This window comes from Papio anubis, chromosome 7 (assembly GCF_008728515.1).
Source record: "Papio anubis isolate 15944 chromosome 7, Panubis1.0, whole genome shotgun sequence".
NCBI lineage: Eukaryota > Metazoa > Chordata > Mammalia > Primates > Cercopithecidae > Papio > Papio anubis.
The window spans coordinates 94,653,451-94,673,643 of NC_044982.1; the positions used below are offsets into that span (position 1 = coordinate 94,653,451).

The 20,193-nt window shown below is 39.2% G+C and overlaps 1 protein-coding gene across 2 annotated transcripts in view; it reads right to left on the reverse strand.

Annotated features, from left to right (window-relative positions):
- Positions 1–20,193, reverse strand: part of MCTP2 (multiple C2 and transmembrane domain containing 2) — a 264,097-nt gene that overhangs the window by 153,069 nt on the left and 90,835 nt on the right. For both annotated transcript variants that reach the window (XR_002523209.2, XM_009210961.4), the window contains exons 5-6: positions 1,123–1,265; positions 282–358 (exon numbers count right to left, since the gene is read on the reverse strand). Coding sequence is in view for 1 of the 2 variants with exons in the window: in XM_009210961.4 (XP_009209225.2) it covers positions 282–358; positions 1,123–1,265 (220 nt within the window). In the remaining variant the exon portion in view is untranslated. The remainder of the gene's footprint in view (positions 1–281; positions 359–1,122; positions 1,266–20,193) is intronic.

The following is a 20,193-nucleotide window of genomic DNA, read 5'->3' on the forward strand; positions in this document are numbered from 1 at the left end:
TTTAAGCTATGTTAATGAAACTGAATACTAACAAATCAAAGTATGAAATTCAATACACACTTTAGAATGCATTATAAAATACTTAACATCTGACTAATATATTTGGCACCCAGAAAGCAAAAATCCTTAAAAATACACTGAGAGTTATAACACTTTAAAGCTCTCTTTCATTTGTTTAGATATGTTGTTTTTGTCATTTGACCTCAACAAGCACCATTTAACATTATCGTGAGTTCCCTCTAAAATTCATCAATAACAATTAAAAAGTAAAAATACGGTACCTGTTAAGCTCAAGATCACTGAGAATTACAAATGCAGACCCCATGAAATCAGATGTGGTTAAATCACGATCATACACCTACAAAGAGGACAGAGGTCAATTATCACATTATTATGGTAAACCAACCGAGTTTATCAAATTATTAACAAATACAATAGGTTGGAAATTTTGAAATCAGTCTTTCAGATCTTGAAATACTTTGCATAGTATAGTTAAAGAGAAATTTAGTCAAGCCAACGCAGAGAACAAAATTACTCAATCTTGTCCATTTTGCCTGCTATGATCAAAATAACAGCAATAATTTCTTTTAAGGCAGTATTTATATCCATCGAAATGTTATGCACAATGGACCACTCTCTGTAGTTTAAATAGTCTGTCATTAAAATTTAGTATTTTCCACAGTGAGCAGATCTGCCAATTAAATAGAAATTTGCTAAATTTTCTATAGCAATCTCATCCTGCACTCAACTCATGCAGTTTTAACCCAGATGTTGTAGCAATTGATGCTTACAACTGGTGGCTTGAAGCTCTATTAAGTATAAAGATATTCCTAATGAGAAAGGCTTTAGTACTTGTCGCCACTGCAGTACCAGTAATAATTCTTCCACATTTGGTAGACTGAAATACAATTAATGTAGATATTATTTTCACTGGAGTGTATCTCATTGATCGAAGAGAAACATACAGTTTCAACAAATAGTATAAGGAATTTCTTCTATATTATTATTTTAATCTGTCCTAATAAAAGAATTAATTTGGCAACTTCACATCTAAGAGGACATGAGAAATTGCTCAGAAATGTCTTTAATAAAGGAGCATATTTGAAAGCCATCTGTGATTACCTTCACACGTAGCTTTTGATCAAGGCTTTGTATTGGCAATACCACTATCTCATCCCATACTGGGTTCAAGTTCTTATATATGACTTTACTTTTGTACAGCGTCTTCCCATTCAGCTTAAATTTCACATAAGGATCACTTGTGCCTTTAAAAGAAAAAGAAAACAAGATAGAATTTTAAAATACATGTAAAAGCCTGGGACCTTCACTAAATAAAGATCCTTTCCCCACTCCCCAGGCTAATGTCTCCCTGCACAGAGATTAAAGGCCTCGGAGGTGGAGGACAGAGGGAGATATGAAACAGTTTGGGATAAATGAATGATATTTTTTTCCCTTTAGTGGTAGAATATAAACGGGCTCCTTGAGTAGTTTTTGTTTCGTTTCTTTGTTCGTAGGTCACCCCTATACTAGTCACAAAAATTCAAGAAGTAAAATCTAGCAGCACCAGCTAACAGGGTCAGAAGTCCTAGGGAGAAGCCCACCCCCTCGTAGGAACCGCAGCAAGTCAGTGCAAAGTGAAAGAAATCAGTTTCAAACATTTAGCCAGATGGCTGATTCAACAGAATCCTGTACTTGAAAATATAATCATAATAAATAAATATCTGGAATCACTGGCTCAAAAGATGGCACGTTGGGGCTACAAGTGAAACTGCAGGCGTAGAGATTAAATTGACAAAGTTGCCATTCTTTGCTGCCTCCCCGCACCTGCACTAAAGCAGCCAACATTGTCTGAGCCAGGCCAGCTGAACTCCACACCAGCCAGGCCCTCAGCTGGCCTCAGCGCTGACACCGCTGACCTGCCCAGCTCCTCCCCGGGAGCTTTGAAACAGACGCCAAAAGAAATGAATAATGTCCCTCCAGTCACTCTGCCCAAAGCAAAAAGAAGGGCTGATGGCAGACCCTCCTCCACACTTTTCAGATCAATGCAAGTAAAAAAAAAAAAAAAAAAAAAAATGCCTGCAAAACATAATACATGAATTATGTATTGTGCGTGTGTTACATGCGTGTGCGTCTCATGATACAACGCTTGGAATACACTTGTTCATTACTACCTAGTAAGTGGTGGATGAAGAAGGCACAAATGAATGAGCAACCAATGAGGAGCTAAATGAAGGCCAGCTGATAACGCTACAAAGAAAGAAAATCTGATTTGGGGAGTTATGATTCTATAGCTAATTTTGAAACACAGCAGTGAATAAGCATACAAAGACCAACAGCCCGGTCTGTTCACTGGGATCTCCCCTGTGCCTTGGACAGTACCCAAGACAGGCCCCCAGAATATTTATTGAAATGAAGTGCTGATATCAACATCAAGCCAATATAGTCTAGGAATATCACATCAAAAATTAATTAGGCTACTCTATCACAACATTTATCAAATCATTAATATCCATCATGCATTACACTTCATTCTTTTCTTTTTTCAGCTCCTTCTATTATTTCCATTTAACTCCAGTACTAAAAATTACGGAAAATGGAATGCACTACATTTCCCAGCTATTTGAACTGAAATAAACATCGCTACGAAGTAAAATAGCAGCCATGGTTTAAAAGCCTTACTAGATTAAGTAAGGCACGATTTTGAGAAGTCAGCCTTGCAGTATTGCCAGGGTACTAACTTTAAACAAACATTAAATTAGCTGCAAATATATACATATACATAGTCAAATCTCACATTTTAAGTTTGGTAACATAGGAGTGGGAGCCCATCAGTCTTTATTTTAAACTTGGGCATGCACATGCACATGCATGCGCACACACGCACAGACACGCACACACACCGTGTTCAGGGGCAGTTCTGAGAACAGCAAAAATGAATGCATTCACAGCCATTCAGAGAAATGCTCACTAGTGAGAGTGCAATCGCCCACCCCCTCCCTCCTACAGCAGAAGAGAACACCTCTGGCGAGGCAGACTTTAACAATCATTCTGATATATATATATAAAAAAGTGGGGGAAAACTATAATAAAAAGAGGCCTTTAATTAAATGAAATTGCCACTCTGGGATCAGGCCTTCATGCTTGTCAGCGTACTCTCAAAATAAACATCTCAAAACTAGGCCTCAGTGGTGTCAGTTTCTCACAGGCAAGGCATACTGGGTAATCCCCAGGCATCTTGACAGCTACATAATGTTCAAACTGTTTCACGGGTGAATGGCGGCAGTTGCGTGAAAGAAAATATTAATGTCTGGAATTAATAGAAAAAGGGACCGGGGTTTACAAAGCCAAACAAGGAAAGAGGGTGTCAAGTTAGTGCCGCATTAATTGTTAGGGAAAATTTGAGAGAAGGGGGAGCACATTGTGATTTTTCTCTCTGAGCCTAAGTGCCTCACTGTCAGGGAAGTGACATCTCAACTAGGCAGCTTCTGAAAAGGGGTCGGCCACTCAGGAATGCAACTCCCAGATTATACAAATGATGAGATGACACCTGAATGGGTGGACTTTAACCTTGTTCACTGGGAGCTTCAGACACAATGAGGCTCTTGTGGTAGTGTGGTATTCGGCGAGGAGAATGAAGCCAGGAGTCCAAAGACGGTGCCTCCATTCTGGGACCGTCACCAGTTCTGCCATGTGGACCTGATGGAGTCCCTCAGCCTCAAACGTAGACTATCAGGATGTTAAGCATTCATGGCCCTAGTGTCCTGCTCCATTCCAAACACACAGCAGTACATATATATACACATACATGTATCTATATACATACATATATATGCGCATATGTATATGTTAAGCAAAACTAACAGCCAGTCATCAGTCCTCTAAAAATGCTGCACCCACTTCCCTTCCTAACGACCACATGTGACAGCCCTTGTTTCTACTCCTGCCCACTGACACTACGGGTCATCATGTCTTCCTCGATGCTGCATCTGTCAGGCATGCTAATGAGCCACAAACAGCTTCCAGCCGTTTCCGAGTGTGGCTCCGTGCTGAGCACTCCAGGAGGTTACAAGGTGCATCCAACCCAGATCTTGCTCTTCTTCACCTAAGGGGCAGCAGGCAACCCAGACATATAAAACAAAGTTCAAGAAGGAAGTGTCCCAACAGAAGTGAACCTGGGAATGATAATGGCTCATAGGTGGGGAAGATTAGTTCTAGCTGGAGTACCAGTGGAGGCTGCAATAAAGAAGATGGGAGTGGAAATATGGGTGGATCAGAACAGGCAGAGAAGGAGGTCATTCCAGTAGGAGGCATCTGCTCTAAAAGCGAAGGAGGAAAGGAGACTCAAAATGACTAGAGTGGTGTGGTGCCGAGCATGCATTTCAATCTATCCAGAGATTAAGGGAAGAACATACAATGAGAAATAAAGTTGTAAAAAACAGATGAGTCAGAGGCCCAAGTAGCCTATAAAGGCAAAATAAGGAGTTGAGTTTATAATCTGTAATAAATACAGGTGTTTGTACTCTTTTCTTTTTTTTTTTAATTTTTAAGAAAAGTAATAGATGCACACAACTCTGAAAGGGATGAAAAGTAAAATCTCTACTCTAGTACTCTTCATTGATTCTCACTTGTCTAATATACCCACCATATATAGTTTCTTGGGCATTTTACAGGAAAAAAAAATGGAATTGTTTTTAGTGGACTCATGCTTTCAGTTACCATTCCTTGGAGCTCTGCTCATACCAGCAATATAGATCAACTGTTTTTTAAAAAACTAACCGAATATATTTTCATGGTATTGTGTTAGTTTATGTAAGTAGTTACTAAATAATGGATATTAATATCTTTCCCAATTTTATTAACTAGTATAAACAATACTGCAATAGGCATCCTTCTATAATTATCTTGGAGTCCGTAAGTGATTATATTCAGAGGAAAATTTTAACAATGAAACTGCTGGAGAAATGAATATGAATGGCCCACGGTTTTGTCTTTTGCTTATGGATTTAAATGAGCCCCTTCATTATGGAAATCAATCAACCATTGACTATAAGTCTCGTCAGAATTTGTTTAGACTTACGTGATTTCTGGCAATAAGTGATTTTCATTTTTATTTCATCAAATTTACCTAAGTTGTATTTATGGCTTTGTAGTTTAACATCCTGTTTAGAAGCAATGTTGTACAAAATTTTAAATTAATTCAGCTATGTTTTCTTCCACTGATTTTATAGTCTTTTTTTTTTTTTTTTTTTTTTTTTCCCTCACCACTTAAGCCTTTAGATCATCTGGAATTATTTTAATACGAAGAGGGAAGGAAATTCAGGTTCACTCACGAGCAGCAGGCTAAAGTGTTCAGAGCCAAGATTTAGAAATATAAATCTGACAGCAGCTTATAATTTAGAATAAAGAAGAAAGAGGGTAAAGCTAGGAAACCTGGTAGCTGAGAAAATACAGCAACAGAGAGTTGAGGACTGAGGAGAAAGCTGGGACCAGACCACAAGAAGGACCTACTCACGGTTTCAGAAAATGCCCTAAAAGCACTTCCATAGAACTTCATCTCGAGAGACACTCCACGGACGGGAGAGGGTATGTGATCTAAACCATTTTTAAAAAGCTGCTTACTATTTCCTAGCCTAGAACTTTCATAATATAGAGTAAAATATTAAACTATGTTAAGAAATGAAGTACAAATAACAGGCTGGATACAGCGACTCATGCCTATAATCCCAGTACTCTGAGAGGCCAAGGCGGGAGGATCACTTGAGGCCAGGAGTTTGAGACCAGCCTGAGTGACATAGTAAGACCCCATCTCCACCGGGGGGAAAAAAAAAAAAAATTAGCTGGTTGCGGTTGCATGTGCCTGTGGTCCTAGCTACTCAGGAAGCTGAAGCAGGAGAATTGCTAGAGCCCAAGATTCAGAGTTTACCATGAGCTAAGATTATGCCACTGCACTATAACCTGGCTAACAGAGCAAGACCCTGTCTCTCTAAACAAACAAAATCAAAAAACAACTTAAACTTTTCTATTCCATATTTTACAAATGTATTTAAATATAGAAAACATTATTTGGACCACCTGTGAGTATATTATGAAATTTCTCCAAATCAAAGCTCCTTTGGAAGGTAAGATTAATGACCAGAGATGCCTAATATGCCTGGTAGATGGATTATACTTATGTGATGAATGAATGATTAAATTTTGAAGTTAGATGGACATGGTGAATTAAAGTCCCCGACCTTCCTTTTACTAACTATAAAACTGTGGGCCATTTACTCAGTTTCCTTATGCTGTAATATCTTCACTTGTGAGATAGAAAACTATCAACTTCGAGGGATCATTTTGAGAACTGAATGATCCAACATACTTCAATGATAGCAGGCTTCGGCCACCTGCTGAGAATGCCTCACGAGTGCTATTTTTAGTATTACTACTGAAGTTATAAAGGGGAAGAGTGTATGGCAATGCATGTAGCAGCAATTAAATATTCATTTATTTTACTTTAATTTTCCAAGTTAACGTACACTAATTTGTTTCTATAGTATTTCTTCTATTGCCACCTCTAAAGGTGTGAAATTTACATCATCTTCTCTTAAGTTTGACAGAAAATTCCTTATCTTACTTCTCGCAGGGATTCTGCGTGATTTGGGAACATTTCTATAAAATAATCTGAGCTGTCCTAGAAGGAAAGAGCTGTATAAAAACTAAAAATCACTAAGTCCTCATAAGGACTGGCTACTTCCTTTCCTACTGCTGTATTCACTGAGAATTTCAGAGTACGTTGGAGATACAATTGATAAAAATAACAGGCAGCTCAGTAAGGACCCATGGCAACTCAAGTCATCATCAGGAAATAGTCACCCAGAACTATAGAATTTGAAGATTTTGTTCTCCCCTTGATTTTTCTTATCATTTTTAGGAACTCTTGCCACCTTGAGAGTGCTATTGAAGAACATGGCTGGTGCCAATACAAATGGTGAATACAAACAGTCAATATCACATTGAATGGCTCAAGAACAATTGTAATATGCAAATAAAATGAACCTCTAAAATTCAGCTCTAATTACAAACAACTTCTCTTTGCTTGTTTTTGATATAACTCATGGCAATGGTAAAAAAAAAAAAAAAAAAAAAAAAAAAAAAGAAAGTAGTTTTTTAAAAAAAAAAAAAATTCCCATCTAGAAAAGCTTAATATGCTGATACGTACTTAGACTTTACATGCTTAAATGTACATATACACACACTTATCACAAAAAGGGATCAGTCTTTATACAATATCATTTACCTGCTTTCTTCAATTAATAAAACATCAGAATCCTTATACACCTTTTTCTGAGACAGAGTCTTGCTCTGTGGCTCAGGCTGGAGTGCAGTGGCAAGATCTCAGCTCACTGCAACCTCCTCCGCCTCCTGGTTTCAAGCAATTCTCCTGCCTCAGCCTCCCAAGTAGCTAGGATTAAAGGTGCCCACCACCAGGCCCAGCTAATTTTTGTATTTTTAGTAGAGACGAAGTTTCACCATGTTGGCCAGGCTGGTCTCGGACTTCTGACCTCGTGATCTGCCCATCTCGGCCTCCCAAAGTGCTGGGATTACAGGCATGAACCACCACGCCTGGCCCATAAATACATTTCTATGATTCAGTTTAATGTTCACTTTATCTGTATGTCTGTGCATATATATGTATAAACTTTCTATGTAACATTTTTTTAAAAACTAGCATTCCTAATTTGGACTAAAAATACACTGTGTTGAATACAAAAGCATTATTTGTAGGAAAAGTTTACTTACTTGCTATTAGCAAAGCATGCTTGCCAAGTTATAAAATTTAGCCATGCAATTTATCCAAAAGAAATGTCTTTAGCTTGAAAAATTTTCTGATCAAATATATTTCCCAAAGTAGTTGCTTGCTCATGAAAGGAAATTATCACTATATTTTAACACTAAGTTCACATTTTGGAATATCTGATAACTTTCCTTGGGAGAGCTTAAGATTTCAAATTCAAGTCAGTAATTAAATTATTTACCAGCTCTTTAGGGACACTGAGCTACATATATAAAACTCCAGTGACAAAAATCATATTTGGAAACATACAAAAAGTATATATTTTAAATTTTTTATCTAATAGGGTAAGAGTAATAAGTGACTATTCTATTTATACACATCCATTTATAGTCTTCTGAATATATACACATATTTAGGATCTTCTCTTTTTCTTGGGAAAAGAATCATGCCTGAGCTTCTTTTAGATGGAATCTCTAAGTTCTGACTTTGACACCAGAAAATATAAAAATAAAAAAGTTGTGTCTAAGTTTTGAACAGGTGCTTCTGGCCTCTCACAGTAGAGCTGAGCTATCAGCCTAGTGCGGCACTTTTAACTGACCTCTTCAGAAACCCTAACGGACATTATGGAAATTTACAGGACATTTTTCCTCAGCCATCCGAGAAAGAAGGATTTTCTCCTGTGCAGAGAAAAATCTATACTACTTCAGATAGTGGTAGATTCAAAGCTAGCAGAATTCCAAGCCAGTGGTTTTATCCACCAAAACAAACAGAACATGCACATTCCAAGGTTTATCACGGCCCATTATCTTTCTTTTGTAGATAAGGGCCACATGCTTCTCACAGCCGTTTTTGATACCAACCATAGAACAGTTTCTTCCCCAATCTTCTACTGGCCTTCCTGTCTGTTTTGCCATTTAGCACACTCTGATTGAACTATTCCCGAACTTCTCTCCCAAATACGATTGACTTCCTTTCTCTAAATGGACCTGCCACATATTGGCACCTTGGGCAAGGTCTGTCCACGGACAGACCCTGAGTTGCAATAGCTCCAGGCAATTTATCAAAGTCCAATTTACTGGAAGAATTTCCAATGACCAATATATAGTAAAATCAATGACCTGAAATTCTCAATGTTACTAAAATTTGTTTAACTAATTTTAAAGTTTATAGCAACTCACAGAGGATAAACAATGAGACATAGGGCAGGTCTAAGAACTGGGGAAGAAGGTCCTCCTGGGTCTTCGGATTCTTCGCAGCACCACAGCCCCCATGAACTCCCTCAGTCCCACCCCATACCATCCCAGATCTCCACATACCTCCCCTGCCTTCCCCTACTCTCAGTCCCTCCCCCACCTCTTCCCCTAACACCTTCCCTTTTTCTCTCCTTACACTTGCCCTTTGTGGGTCTGCAGCTTAAGCTATGAGATATTCAGTCTCTTCTATCATTTACTGTTTTGACTTGACACAAATTAAATATTCTTTAAGATGCTGTTTTGGTTTTGTCTTTATAACCCATCAACTAAGATGACCCAGAGACTTTCAAAAGCCATTTTTAAAAGTCCCCATCCAATATTTTTAAGAATATCAATAGTCATAACTTTATAAATAGAAGAAGAAAAGCATTGTCAATATATTAACATGATGAATTCAGTAATTTCAGTGAATTGGTCATTTGGTTGAATACATGATTGAACTAATTGGCTTTTGGCAAACTGGTCATTAAAAACATATGCCTGCACTGGGTGTGGTGACTCATGCCTGTAATCCTAGCACTTTGGGAAGCCGAGGCAGGTGGATTGCTTGAGCTCAGGAATTCAAGACCAGCCTGGGCAACATGGCAACATTCACCTCTACAAAAAATACAGAAATTAGCCAGGCATGGTGGTGCATAGCTTTTGTCCCAGCTACTTGGGAGGCTGACATGGGAGGACTGCTTGAGCCTGGGAGGCAGAGGTTGCAGTGAGCCAGGACTGTACCACTGCACTCCAACCTGGGCAACAGAGTGATACCCTGTCTCAAAACAAGCAAACACACACACACACTCCCATATGCCTGTATCCCTATTTTTGGTCACGCAAAAAAGGGTGTGAATTTCGGCTTAGAGACCTCATACATGGTTGTCCCTGTAACATGAAAAAAGGAGGGCCCCATGTAAAGTTAGAATAAGGCATGACAACATAGAAAAAAGGGACAGGAGAGGCAGCAGCTAGAATACTGCAATAAAAAGAGCTAGAAAGGTTTAGAGGAGAAAAAAATATAAGAAATAAAGCCAGAGAATCAATGAATACAGTTGCTTAGAATCTCTATAAGGGGTGAAGTCTACAAGGCCTATATGCGTATTAGTAATCTGTGTTCCAGAAATTCATTATTACCAAAGCATACGTGATTATTGATACTCTCGCATTTTTCTTCTTATTAAAAATTACTAGATATAATCCTCCACCCAAGCTACTATTTAAACACAAATCTAAGTCTAAGAAAATGGACATCAGCCTTTACAGAAAAAAAATAGAACAGGACCAAAATTCAAGAATAACATTAACATGGGAATGATCTCCTTTAATCCTACAAAAGGAGATACACATGCTTTACACTGCTTCTTTAAGGATGAGGAATACGTCTCAGTCTTATAAAAGGAGACCCTGCCATTTGCAACGACATGAATAAACCTGGAGGACATTATGCTAAGTGAAATAAGCCAGGCGTAGAAAAAACATGCCACATGGTCTTCTTTCATATGTGGCATCTAAAAAGAAATCGAATACACACAAACAAAAAGTAGAAGACTTTTTCCCAAGTGAAGGGGAGCAAAGAAACAGGGTGAAGTAGGTCAAAGGCACCGAGGTGCAGTTATGTAAGATGAGTAAGTCTGGAGGCCTACCATACGATGAGGACTCCAGGTAATGGAAGGGTATTATATATGAAAAATTTATTAAAAGAATAGATTTTAAGTGCTCTTACCACACCACAAAAAACTAACTATGTGATGATGGATATGTTAATTGGCTTCACTGTAGGAAGCATTTCACTATGTGATATGGTCTGCATGTGTGTCCCCATCCACACCTCATACTGAGATGTAATCCCTAACGTTGGAGGTGGGGCCTGTTGGGAGGTCATTTGGTCATGGTGGTGGATTTCTGATGAATGGCTCTGCATCATCCCTCTTGGTACTGTCTTCACGACAGTGAGTGAATTCTCAAGAGATCTGGTGGTTTAAAAGTGTGTGGCACCTCCCTGCTCTCTGTCTTGCTCCTGCTCTCATGTGACATGCTTGCTCCCTGGAAGCCATTATTGTAAGCTCCTCAGAAGCCAGCATCATGCTTCCTGTACAGCCTGTGGAACCATGAGCCAATTAAGTCTCTTATCTTTATAAATTATCCAGCCTCAAGTATTTATAGCAATGCAAGAACAGACAACTAATACACTATAGACATCAAAATATCATGTTGTGCCTTAAATATAGGTAATTAAAAAATGTTTTAAAGGATGAGGAAAGTTAGAAAGTTCAGAGCTGAGCCTTGAACCCAGATTGTTTTCACTCTAAAGGCTTCAGAACTACTGTAATTTTACAAAATAGCCCCCGAATTCTGTGGTACTTAATAAAAAAGTAGGGTATCTGTCCCCACTCCTCTTGAATTGGGTGACTGCTTCAACCGTTGTGGTGCGGTGTTCCTTCCAAGGCCGTGTCCTAAAAGGTGATGCAGTTTCTGCCTTGTGCTGGGACCCTTGTGCCTGGAGCCCTGAGCTTCCACATAAAAAGCTTGAAGACTCTGAAGCTGCCATGTCATGAGGAAGACATGCTACATGGAGAGGCCTCATGTGGAACCATCTTCATCTTCCAGACGCCTGATTCCATACACACAATATGGGAATCAACAGACCTTCAAGTCTTCCAAAGATAGGTTCCCAATAGCCAACTCTTCACAACCTTCAAGTCTTCCCAGGTGAAGCCCCAGACAGTGTACAGCAAAAACAGGCCATCTCCACTGGGCTTTGTCCAAATTTACACTCCCAGAAATCATGAACACATGGCTGTTGCTGAGATTCAAGGTAATTTGTTACATAGAGAGAGACTCAAGAATAACACCCTTCACCACGACAGGCCACACTCCCCACCTCAAATTTAGCAAGGCGTGATGGTGTGATAGGACTAACTGTCACTGAAATCAAACCTCAGCCATGAGTAAATCATGGATATGTGGGAATACACAAACACACATCAATGTGCGCACAGGCAGAATTCCTCTTATCAACTTTACAAACAATGAAACAAATACATTAAAAGAATGACTTGAAACATAGCATGGACTGTTGTGGTATAGAAATAAACACTTGATAGGCTGGGCGCGGTGGCTCACGCCTGTAAACCCAGCACTTTGGGAGGCCGAGGCAGGTGGATCACGAGGTCAGGAGATCGAGACCATCCTGGCTAACATGGTGAAACCCCATCTCTACTAAAAATACAAAAAATTAGCCAGGCATGGTGGCGAGCACCTGTAATCCCAGCTACTCAGGAGGCTGAGGCAGGAGAATGGTATGAACTCAGGAGGCGGAGCTTGCAGTGAGCGGAGATTGCCCCACTGCACTCCAGCCTGGGCGACAGAGCAAGACTCAATCTCAAAAAAAAGAAGAAGAAGAAAAAGAACAAACACTTGATAAAAACCACCCCCTCTAGAGAAGTCCCAATCAAGCAAATAGAAGACATGCCACATTTAATTCAAACCAATGATGTTCGGTTTGGTGTAAGGCAATTTTCTTACATGCAGCAGGAATAGAAAATGTCCCAATTTTGCTCCAAGGCACTTCATAGGAATTGAGATGGGATTCCACAGAAACAGAAAAACTGACTCTACAAAGCAGCAGAGTATCAGGACGTTCTGATCAATCCACAAGTCCACACAGATTCCCAAAACAAAACCATACAACAAAAATCTTCAGAGGAAAGGGTTCAGTTGTGGGAATACATTAAAGGCTGTTGGAACAAACACGTCCAGTGATGCTCTGTACCAAGCGGCAAAGGAATAAACAGAAACCAATTTTAAAACTCAGCTCCAATCACTTACTGCAGGACATCCGCAAGCTACCAAAACTCAAAGAGTGAAGAAAAACTACCAAATGGGTGTCTGAATCTTTGAAAGGTTCACATTTGCTCTTGAATGACAATTTTTCTGATACACTGGCCCAGATGTGGCCAATGATCTCATGCCATCTGGCGTTCAGAGAAGGTACTCCAATGAGAAGCAAATCCCAAATGTTGCAAAATAAAAAGGACTGAATTTTCCATACAGTAAAACTCTGGTGTGGAGCTGATGCCAAACAAGAGAAAAACATCAACAGGAATCAAAGAGAAATTGTTGAAGCAGACTCCAATATGTGTTGTAATTTAATGTATACTTAAAAAGTGACCGTCACATCATTAGGAAAAGAAATATTTAGTCCTAGTTAGTTAGATAGCCGTTTGGTTACAGTAAAACTAAGCTCCTGCTTTGGGCCAGAAACTAAGTAAACTTGACACAGATCAAAGAGATAAATGTCAAACTAGATAGAAAAGAGAATGAATGTAGGTCAATGTACGTGTCTCTCAAGAAGCTTTCTAGATAAAAAAAAAACGAAGACACTTTCCAGAAAAGAATCGTAAGACTAAAAATATTTTTGCAACAAAAACTTTATAAACAAAATCTAAAGGCAAGTGACAAATTTAAAAAAAAAAATGCACATGAACATGCCCAGGAGACAGAATGAATAACAGTGATGCATGTAACAGACTATGCAGAGAAGCAAATATCTCATTAACCAAACGTATTTAAAGGTACACATTGATGAATACAATTTAAAGAAAAAAACAAGACAACACTTTCCTTCTATCAAAATAACAAAGATCTGACTGGGCACGGTGGCTCACACCTGTAATCCCAGCACTTTGGGAGGCCGAGGTGGGGGGATCACCTGAAGTCAAGAGTTCGAGACCAGCCTGGCAAATATGGCAAAACCCCGTCTCTACTAAAAACACAAAAATTAGTTGGGTGTGGTGGCACATGCCTGTAATCCCAGCTACTCAGGAGGCTGAGGCAGGAGAATTGCTTGAACCCGAGGCAGAGGTTGCAGTAAGCCGGGATCACGCCACTGCACTCCAGCCTGGGCGACAGAGCGAGACTCAGTCTCAAACAACAACAACAACAACAATATTCTACATACAAGGTAGGTGAGAAACAAAAAGTGGCCCATCTTCACATACCAGTAGGTCAACAAAATAGGTCTTTCTCAACAGTAAATTGGCAATTTTGTAATGAGAATCTTGAAATGCTCAAATCATGTAACAGAAAAATACAATCCAACTGAATAAATATAACTTACTTGCAGATATATGAAAAAGTAAGTTGTACACACAGATTTAGGCATAAGCATGTTTGTTGTGGCATTATTCCTAATAGCAAAAATTGTGAACAAAATTCGAAATGTCGATTGAAGAAAGTATGCTGCCCCTACTAAGTTTTTAATTTCTTCTCCAAATAAAGTTTTTATAATACAGAGAAAAATGTGTAGAGAGAAAACACCAAGTAACTAAACATTCAAAAGCCAGATTCTCTTTCACTTTAGGAAGAAAAATAGATTTTAAAAATTGGGGTGGGCCAGGCATGGAGGCTTACGACTGTAATCCCAGCAGTTTGGGAGGCTGAGGTAGGTGGATCACGAGGTCAGGAGATCGAGACCATCCTGGCCAATGTGGTGAAACCCCATCTCTACTAAAAACACAAAAATTAGCTGGGCGTGGTGGGGCATGCCTGTAATCCCAGCTACTCAGGAGGCTGAGACAGGAGAATCACTTGAACCAGGGAGTTGGAGGTTGCAGAGAGCTGAGATGATGCCACTATACTCCAGCCTGGTGACAGACCAAGACTTCATCTCAAAAAAAAAAAAATTGGGGCAATGGAGTAGAGTATGTTCAGAATTTCGGTAAGGCCTAGGGGTGTGCCTTCATCAACGCCAGTTTTACTCATGTCGGTCACTATAATATCTGAAGGGGCATTTTCTAGGTCAAATTTATAATGGGGAAAATAAAACCTCAATCCACGACAGTCTTTATCCAAATAAGGTGCCTTTTAAAAGAGTCTCTCATTTCTCATGTTTCACAGAAAATAAGACCTGACCTCAGAAAACACCGTTCACAACCCTCACACCACCCAGGTTAGAGGTGGTGGTGGTGGCAGGGGGAGGAACATCTATCTCAAAAGAAGTAAAAGATACACAAAATATTCAAAAATTGATGAGGAAACTGGGAAGACAGGCCCACAATAAAATCGATGGGAAAATTACAAAGTCATTCCTGTTCCCACAGGCAAAATGCAAAAGCAAAACCCAAACTAGAATAACTATTCCAAGAATAATTATGACAATTCACATGGCCATAAAAATAGCTAATATTTATTGCATATTACCGTTTCAGCTCCACCCACCCCACGGAGCCGCCTCACCACCACCACCAAGTCTCCACAAGCACACGCACCAGGTTAATTGTACCATAAGCCTAGCAGGCTCATGGCTAGACCATGTCTGAGCTAGAATCCAAACTCTGGTGGTGCACGTCTAAAGCCTATGCATGACTCTCACCTACCATCCAGCACTCTTCAACACGTCACATCATGGCACAAAAAGAAAATGATGTCTGTAGGGCACAGCAGAGTTTACGGAAGAGACTGCTGAGGGGCTGGCCCAAGCCTAACAGAGGTGCCCAGAGGGCTACCAGAATGAATACTCCAGCACATCCCATTCAGAACACACCTGTTGGGAAGTTATACCGCTGCTCAGTATACAATAGAGTTCTAGCAACATCATAAAAATTAGCCTGCTAAATAGCAAAAGAAAACCAGGACTTAAATCAGTCATTTTAACTTTTTGAACTTTTTGGTAACAATTTAGTAATTTAATAAACAATAATTTAATAACATAATAATAAACAATAATTATTTAATATTAAAAATTATGCTGTATAACACCGATTACATAGCACAGTTCTCACCATATCAAGAGATCTTTAAACTTTTTCTCTGAACTACTCCTTTTAAATACGAACATGACTTATGTAGTACATTTTTTTCCATTATCTGCAAAATAAAGCTGCCATTGCTCTAAAAACGATTGTCAGATATCTACCTGTGCTGGAAATTGAGAAAGAGAGCAGTTTTCTGAATGAGTGTTTATGAATTTTCATCCACTAAAACTTGCATCAAAAAAGAAAACCATCAAGCCTCAACTGACAGCTGAAGGGATGATGTTCACGGCCCTAGTAATGTGACAGCGAACTTCAACTGACTTTTCTTTTACTTTTGCAACACTGCAGAGTGCCCACAAGAGGGCACCAGCAACACAGTAAAAACTACTACAACTGCCTAACATTACAGAAAAACATAGAGTTTTAATGCGAGGGCTATTGTTTTCCACCTATTAGTGTTCTAGGAGCCAGCAGAGTATGAGCTGAGCATTTTGCACAGGACGAGAGACCTGCCCATATCACAAGGCTAAAGTTCAAGCCTGGCCTGGGGCATAGCACCAGCTCTAAGACGCCAGAACACCTCCTTCTCGGCCACCTTCCTTCTGATGGGAAATTGACCCAGGGTTCAATTTCCTCCACGCATCAACCAAATCATGAAGCAGTTGGAATTAAAAGCGATTGCTCACATATTTCTTCTGCTTTACCAATCTCAAAGTTTAAGACTGCCAAGAGCTACTCAGATCAAGAAGTTAAAACAAGTGTAAGTACTATTTGGTCAAAAACAATACATCTTGTATAACATCCTGGAAAATAATAGAAAGGAAAAGGGGACTATAAGGAAATAAAAGGAAAACATTTGCATGAAGAAAAGGAGAGTAGAACGAGCAAAGAAAGATGAGAGAAATAGAAGAGGGGACAGGGAGAGTCAGATGAACACAACACACAGGCAATGGCTGATACAGACGAGAGGCAGGAAGATGGCGGCCATTCCTCTTCCGGGGATTGCTAACAAAGGTGAGCTCAACGCCTCGCCTGGCGCATTGACAGCATCTGAGTAAGACTCGATCTTAGACCACTACAGAGCCAAAGTCATCCAACAAGAAATAATAACAGTAATAATAACAGGGCTGCTTAGTTTACTCCTGAGTTCCCCAATACCAGACCTAGTCTTGTCAAGGTTGAAGGCCCACATGCCAAAGATTCAAAGGAAATTCTTGAAGAACTGGTAAACCACCTGCAAGGAACAATCTTCTAAATGTGGCCACACTTCCAGAGCTACCTAATCCAAACTTCTCAGCCTCCCATGATAGTCTTCTGTGTCCATGATTATTCATGGGTATTAAGCATGCTTAAGACGGGGAGTTCTTAGTCTCCTACCAACTTCATTTTTAATTACCCATAGGTTTTTGTTTTTTTAAGTATGCACACACAGACACACAGAGAGGTGGACAGCTAAAGACCCTGAGGTGTCCTGGTGGCAATTATACAACATTACCCCTTTCCCGACACCATTGCTAAACCTGCCCGTTGTTCTGAAGCCAGACTTCCTCATGAGTCTTTCTAAAGAACAATTAACAATGGTGTAGTTGAGCAATCTTCACCAAAACTCCCCAAAAAAGCTCAAAATCCTGCCTTGATAGCCTGCTTAACAAACCAGCTCTGTGTCTGAACCAGGGAAGGGAGTGATTCAGATAAAACCTCATAGCTCTTTATGCCAATGAAGCCTATTTCCCAGCCTCTGGCTGATGGCATCACAGCAGAGACAGGGAACTCGGGTATCTGAGAGTCCTCTTCTGTATGTGTTTCCTCATGGGCAAAGTCACCGAAAACTTCCTATGCTTAATGACAAACCCTTTAAGCACTTTTTAATACTCTTTCTTGGGGTTTGTGAGCTGTCTTTTCCTAAGGGACATACCATATTCTTCCACTCAACTGCTCAGTTAAATAGCAAGAAAATGATTTTTTATTACTCAACATCTCCGGATTTTTCTGCATTATTTCATGTCATATTTCCAACACGCTTCTGCTGAAAGCATTAGCCTCAACTCTTGATGACTGCCTAATTAGATTATACCATCTTTGTTGTAGATAATGGTTTTAGAGCAGTTTTTAAAAGCAAGAATTCAAAAATCAGACCATGATATTCTAGGCAGAGGTCAACAAACTTTGGCCCATTAGTTAAATCCAGACCACTGCCTGTTTTTGTAAATAAATATTTATTGGAAAACAACTATGTTCATTTGTTTATTGTCTATGGCTGCTTTCTCACTATGTCAAGAGTCAATTTTCAGTTATGGCCCACAAAGGCATAAAAAGTTTACTAATCCATGTTCCAGTCAGAAAGTAACATAGACAGTAATGATTATGTAACAATCCAAAGAAAATGCAGAACTCCTTCCTTAGCAAAGAGTGATTCATCAAAAATAGTTTTTCTCCCTAAAAAAATTCAAAAACAGAGACTGTGCAATTGGAATTAAAGGTTCTGAAGCTACTGCTCCTCCACAGTCAAGCTTGCAACATATTTGAATACCTTTGAAGGAGCCTCTGTCATAATAAAAAATATGTGATTGATTAGATCTGTGTATTTTTTACTTAAAATTAAATGCATGATTCCACATAGGAAAATAAAATACAGTTGACTCTTGACAACATGAGTTTGAACAACTGCAAGGGTTCACTTATACAGGATTTTCTTCCTCTTCTGCAACTCCTCAGACACCAAGACCAAACCCTGGTCTTTCACCTCCTCCTCAGCCAGCTGGATGTGAAGACAACGAGGGTGAAGGCTTTTATGATGATCCACTTTGACTTAACGAATAGTAAATCTATTTTCTCCCTTTTATGATATTCTTAACATTTTTTCTCTAGCTTACCTTGTTATAAGAATACAGTACAAAACACATATACAAAATACGTGCCAATGGACTGTTCATGTTATCAGTAAGGCTTCCAGTGAAGAGTAGGACATTAGCAGTTGTGTTTTGGGGAATTCAAAAGTTATATGTGGATGTCTGACTGCATGAGGGGTTGGCAACCCTAATGTCCTGCATTGTTTATTGATGAGCTGTATTTTAAAAACCCTACGCTGAAGACAGATCATAGAGAGAGCACAGAGAAATTGGCAAACTGACACAAGTTAAGGATCAAGCATCCAAGTTCAATGATGGGGGAGCTGACATGGAACACAGCAATGAGTTCTGTGCTGGGAGTCAAGAACATGGCCAACTTGCATTATGATCATTCATTAATTACTATAACAACATATCTATTGCCTATTTCTACATGTAGGCCATTATATCATCTATACTTCTTTATTAACACATAATAATAGTACATATTTATGGGGCACATGTAATATTTTGATACATGCATACAATGTGTAATGATCAAATCAGCATAACTGAAATATGCATCACCTCAAACACATCATTTCTTTGTGTTGGGAACATGCCAAATCTTCTATTTTGAAACATACAATAAATTATTATTAACTAGAGTCACCCTACTGAGCCATTGAACACTATAACTTATTCTAACTGTATTTTTGTACCCCTTAACCAATCCTTCTTCGTTTCCCCCATTCCCATCCTTCCCACCCTCTGGTAGTAAGCATTCTCCTCTCTACCTCCATGGATCAACTTTCCAGCTCACACATGAGTGAGAACATGGGATATTTGTCTTTTTGTGCCTGACTTATTTTACCTAACATTCTGTCCCCCAGCCTCATCCGTAGTGTTTTAATTTTTCAGTCCTTACAATCACATTATGAGGCAAGTCACATCACACCCATTTTAGAGAGGTTATGTAAGTTGTACAGTGAGGTCACAAAGCCAAGTAGTAGACCAAATCCAAATCCTCTTCTTGTCCCACTGAACCACCCTATCTGCCCTGAATCTTGCCTCCCAATGTGACCTTCGACAAGTCAGTTAATTTTTGTGCTTCCATTTCCTGAATTAAAGCTTCCATTAAATCAGCAGCTGGACCAGGTGATCTGTATGAAAGTCATCTTTTATCCTGGAAATCATATAAATCCTTTTTGCTGACTTTAATCACCAAGCCCCAGAAGAGTACCAGTGTAGTGCTCATTTCATTGAGGAAACCCAAGACATGCTTGTTGAATAAGGGAGTAAGTGACTAAATCCTGTTCATTCTGCAAAGATACTTTCCCTTTTATAACAGGCCTCAATGCTCCTTAACTCCAGCACTGAAGTTGGATTTCTTCAATGAAGAACTAAAATTAATTAAAAATACTCTGTGTATAAAGCATCAGGTATATCACAGGAGGGCATGCAAAGATTAATAAACTATTCTTCCTCCTAATATAGCACTAAGATTGTAATAGGGCAGATCAGTCATTTACCCAATTAAGGATAAAGGTGTATGTTTTATAAAGGTAAAATCTGTATACGATTGAGGTGAGAGA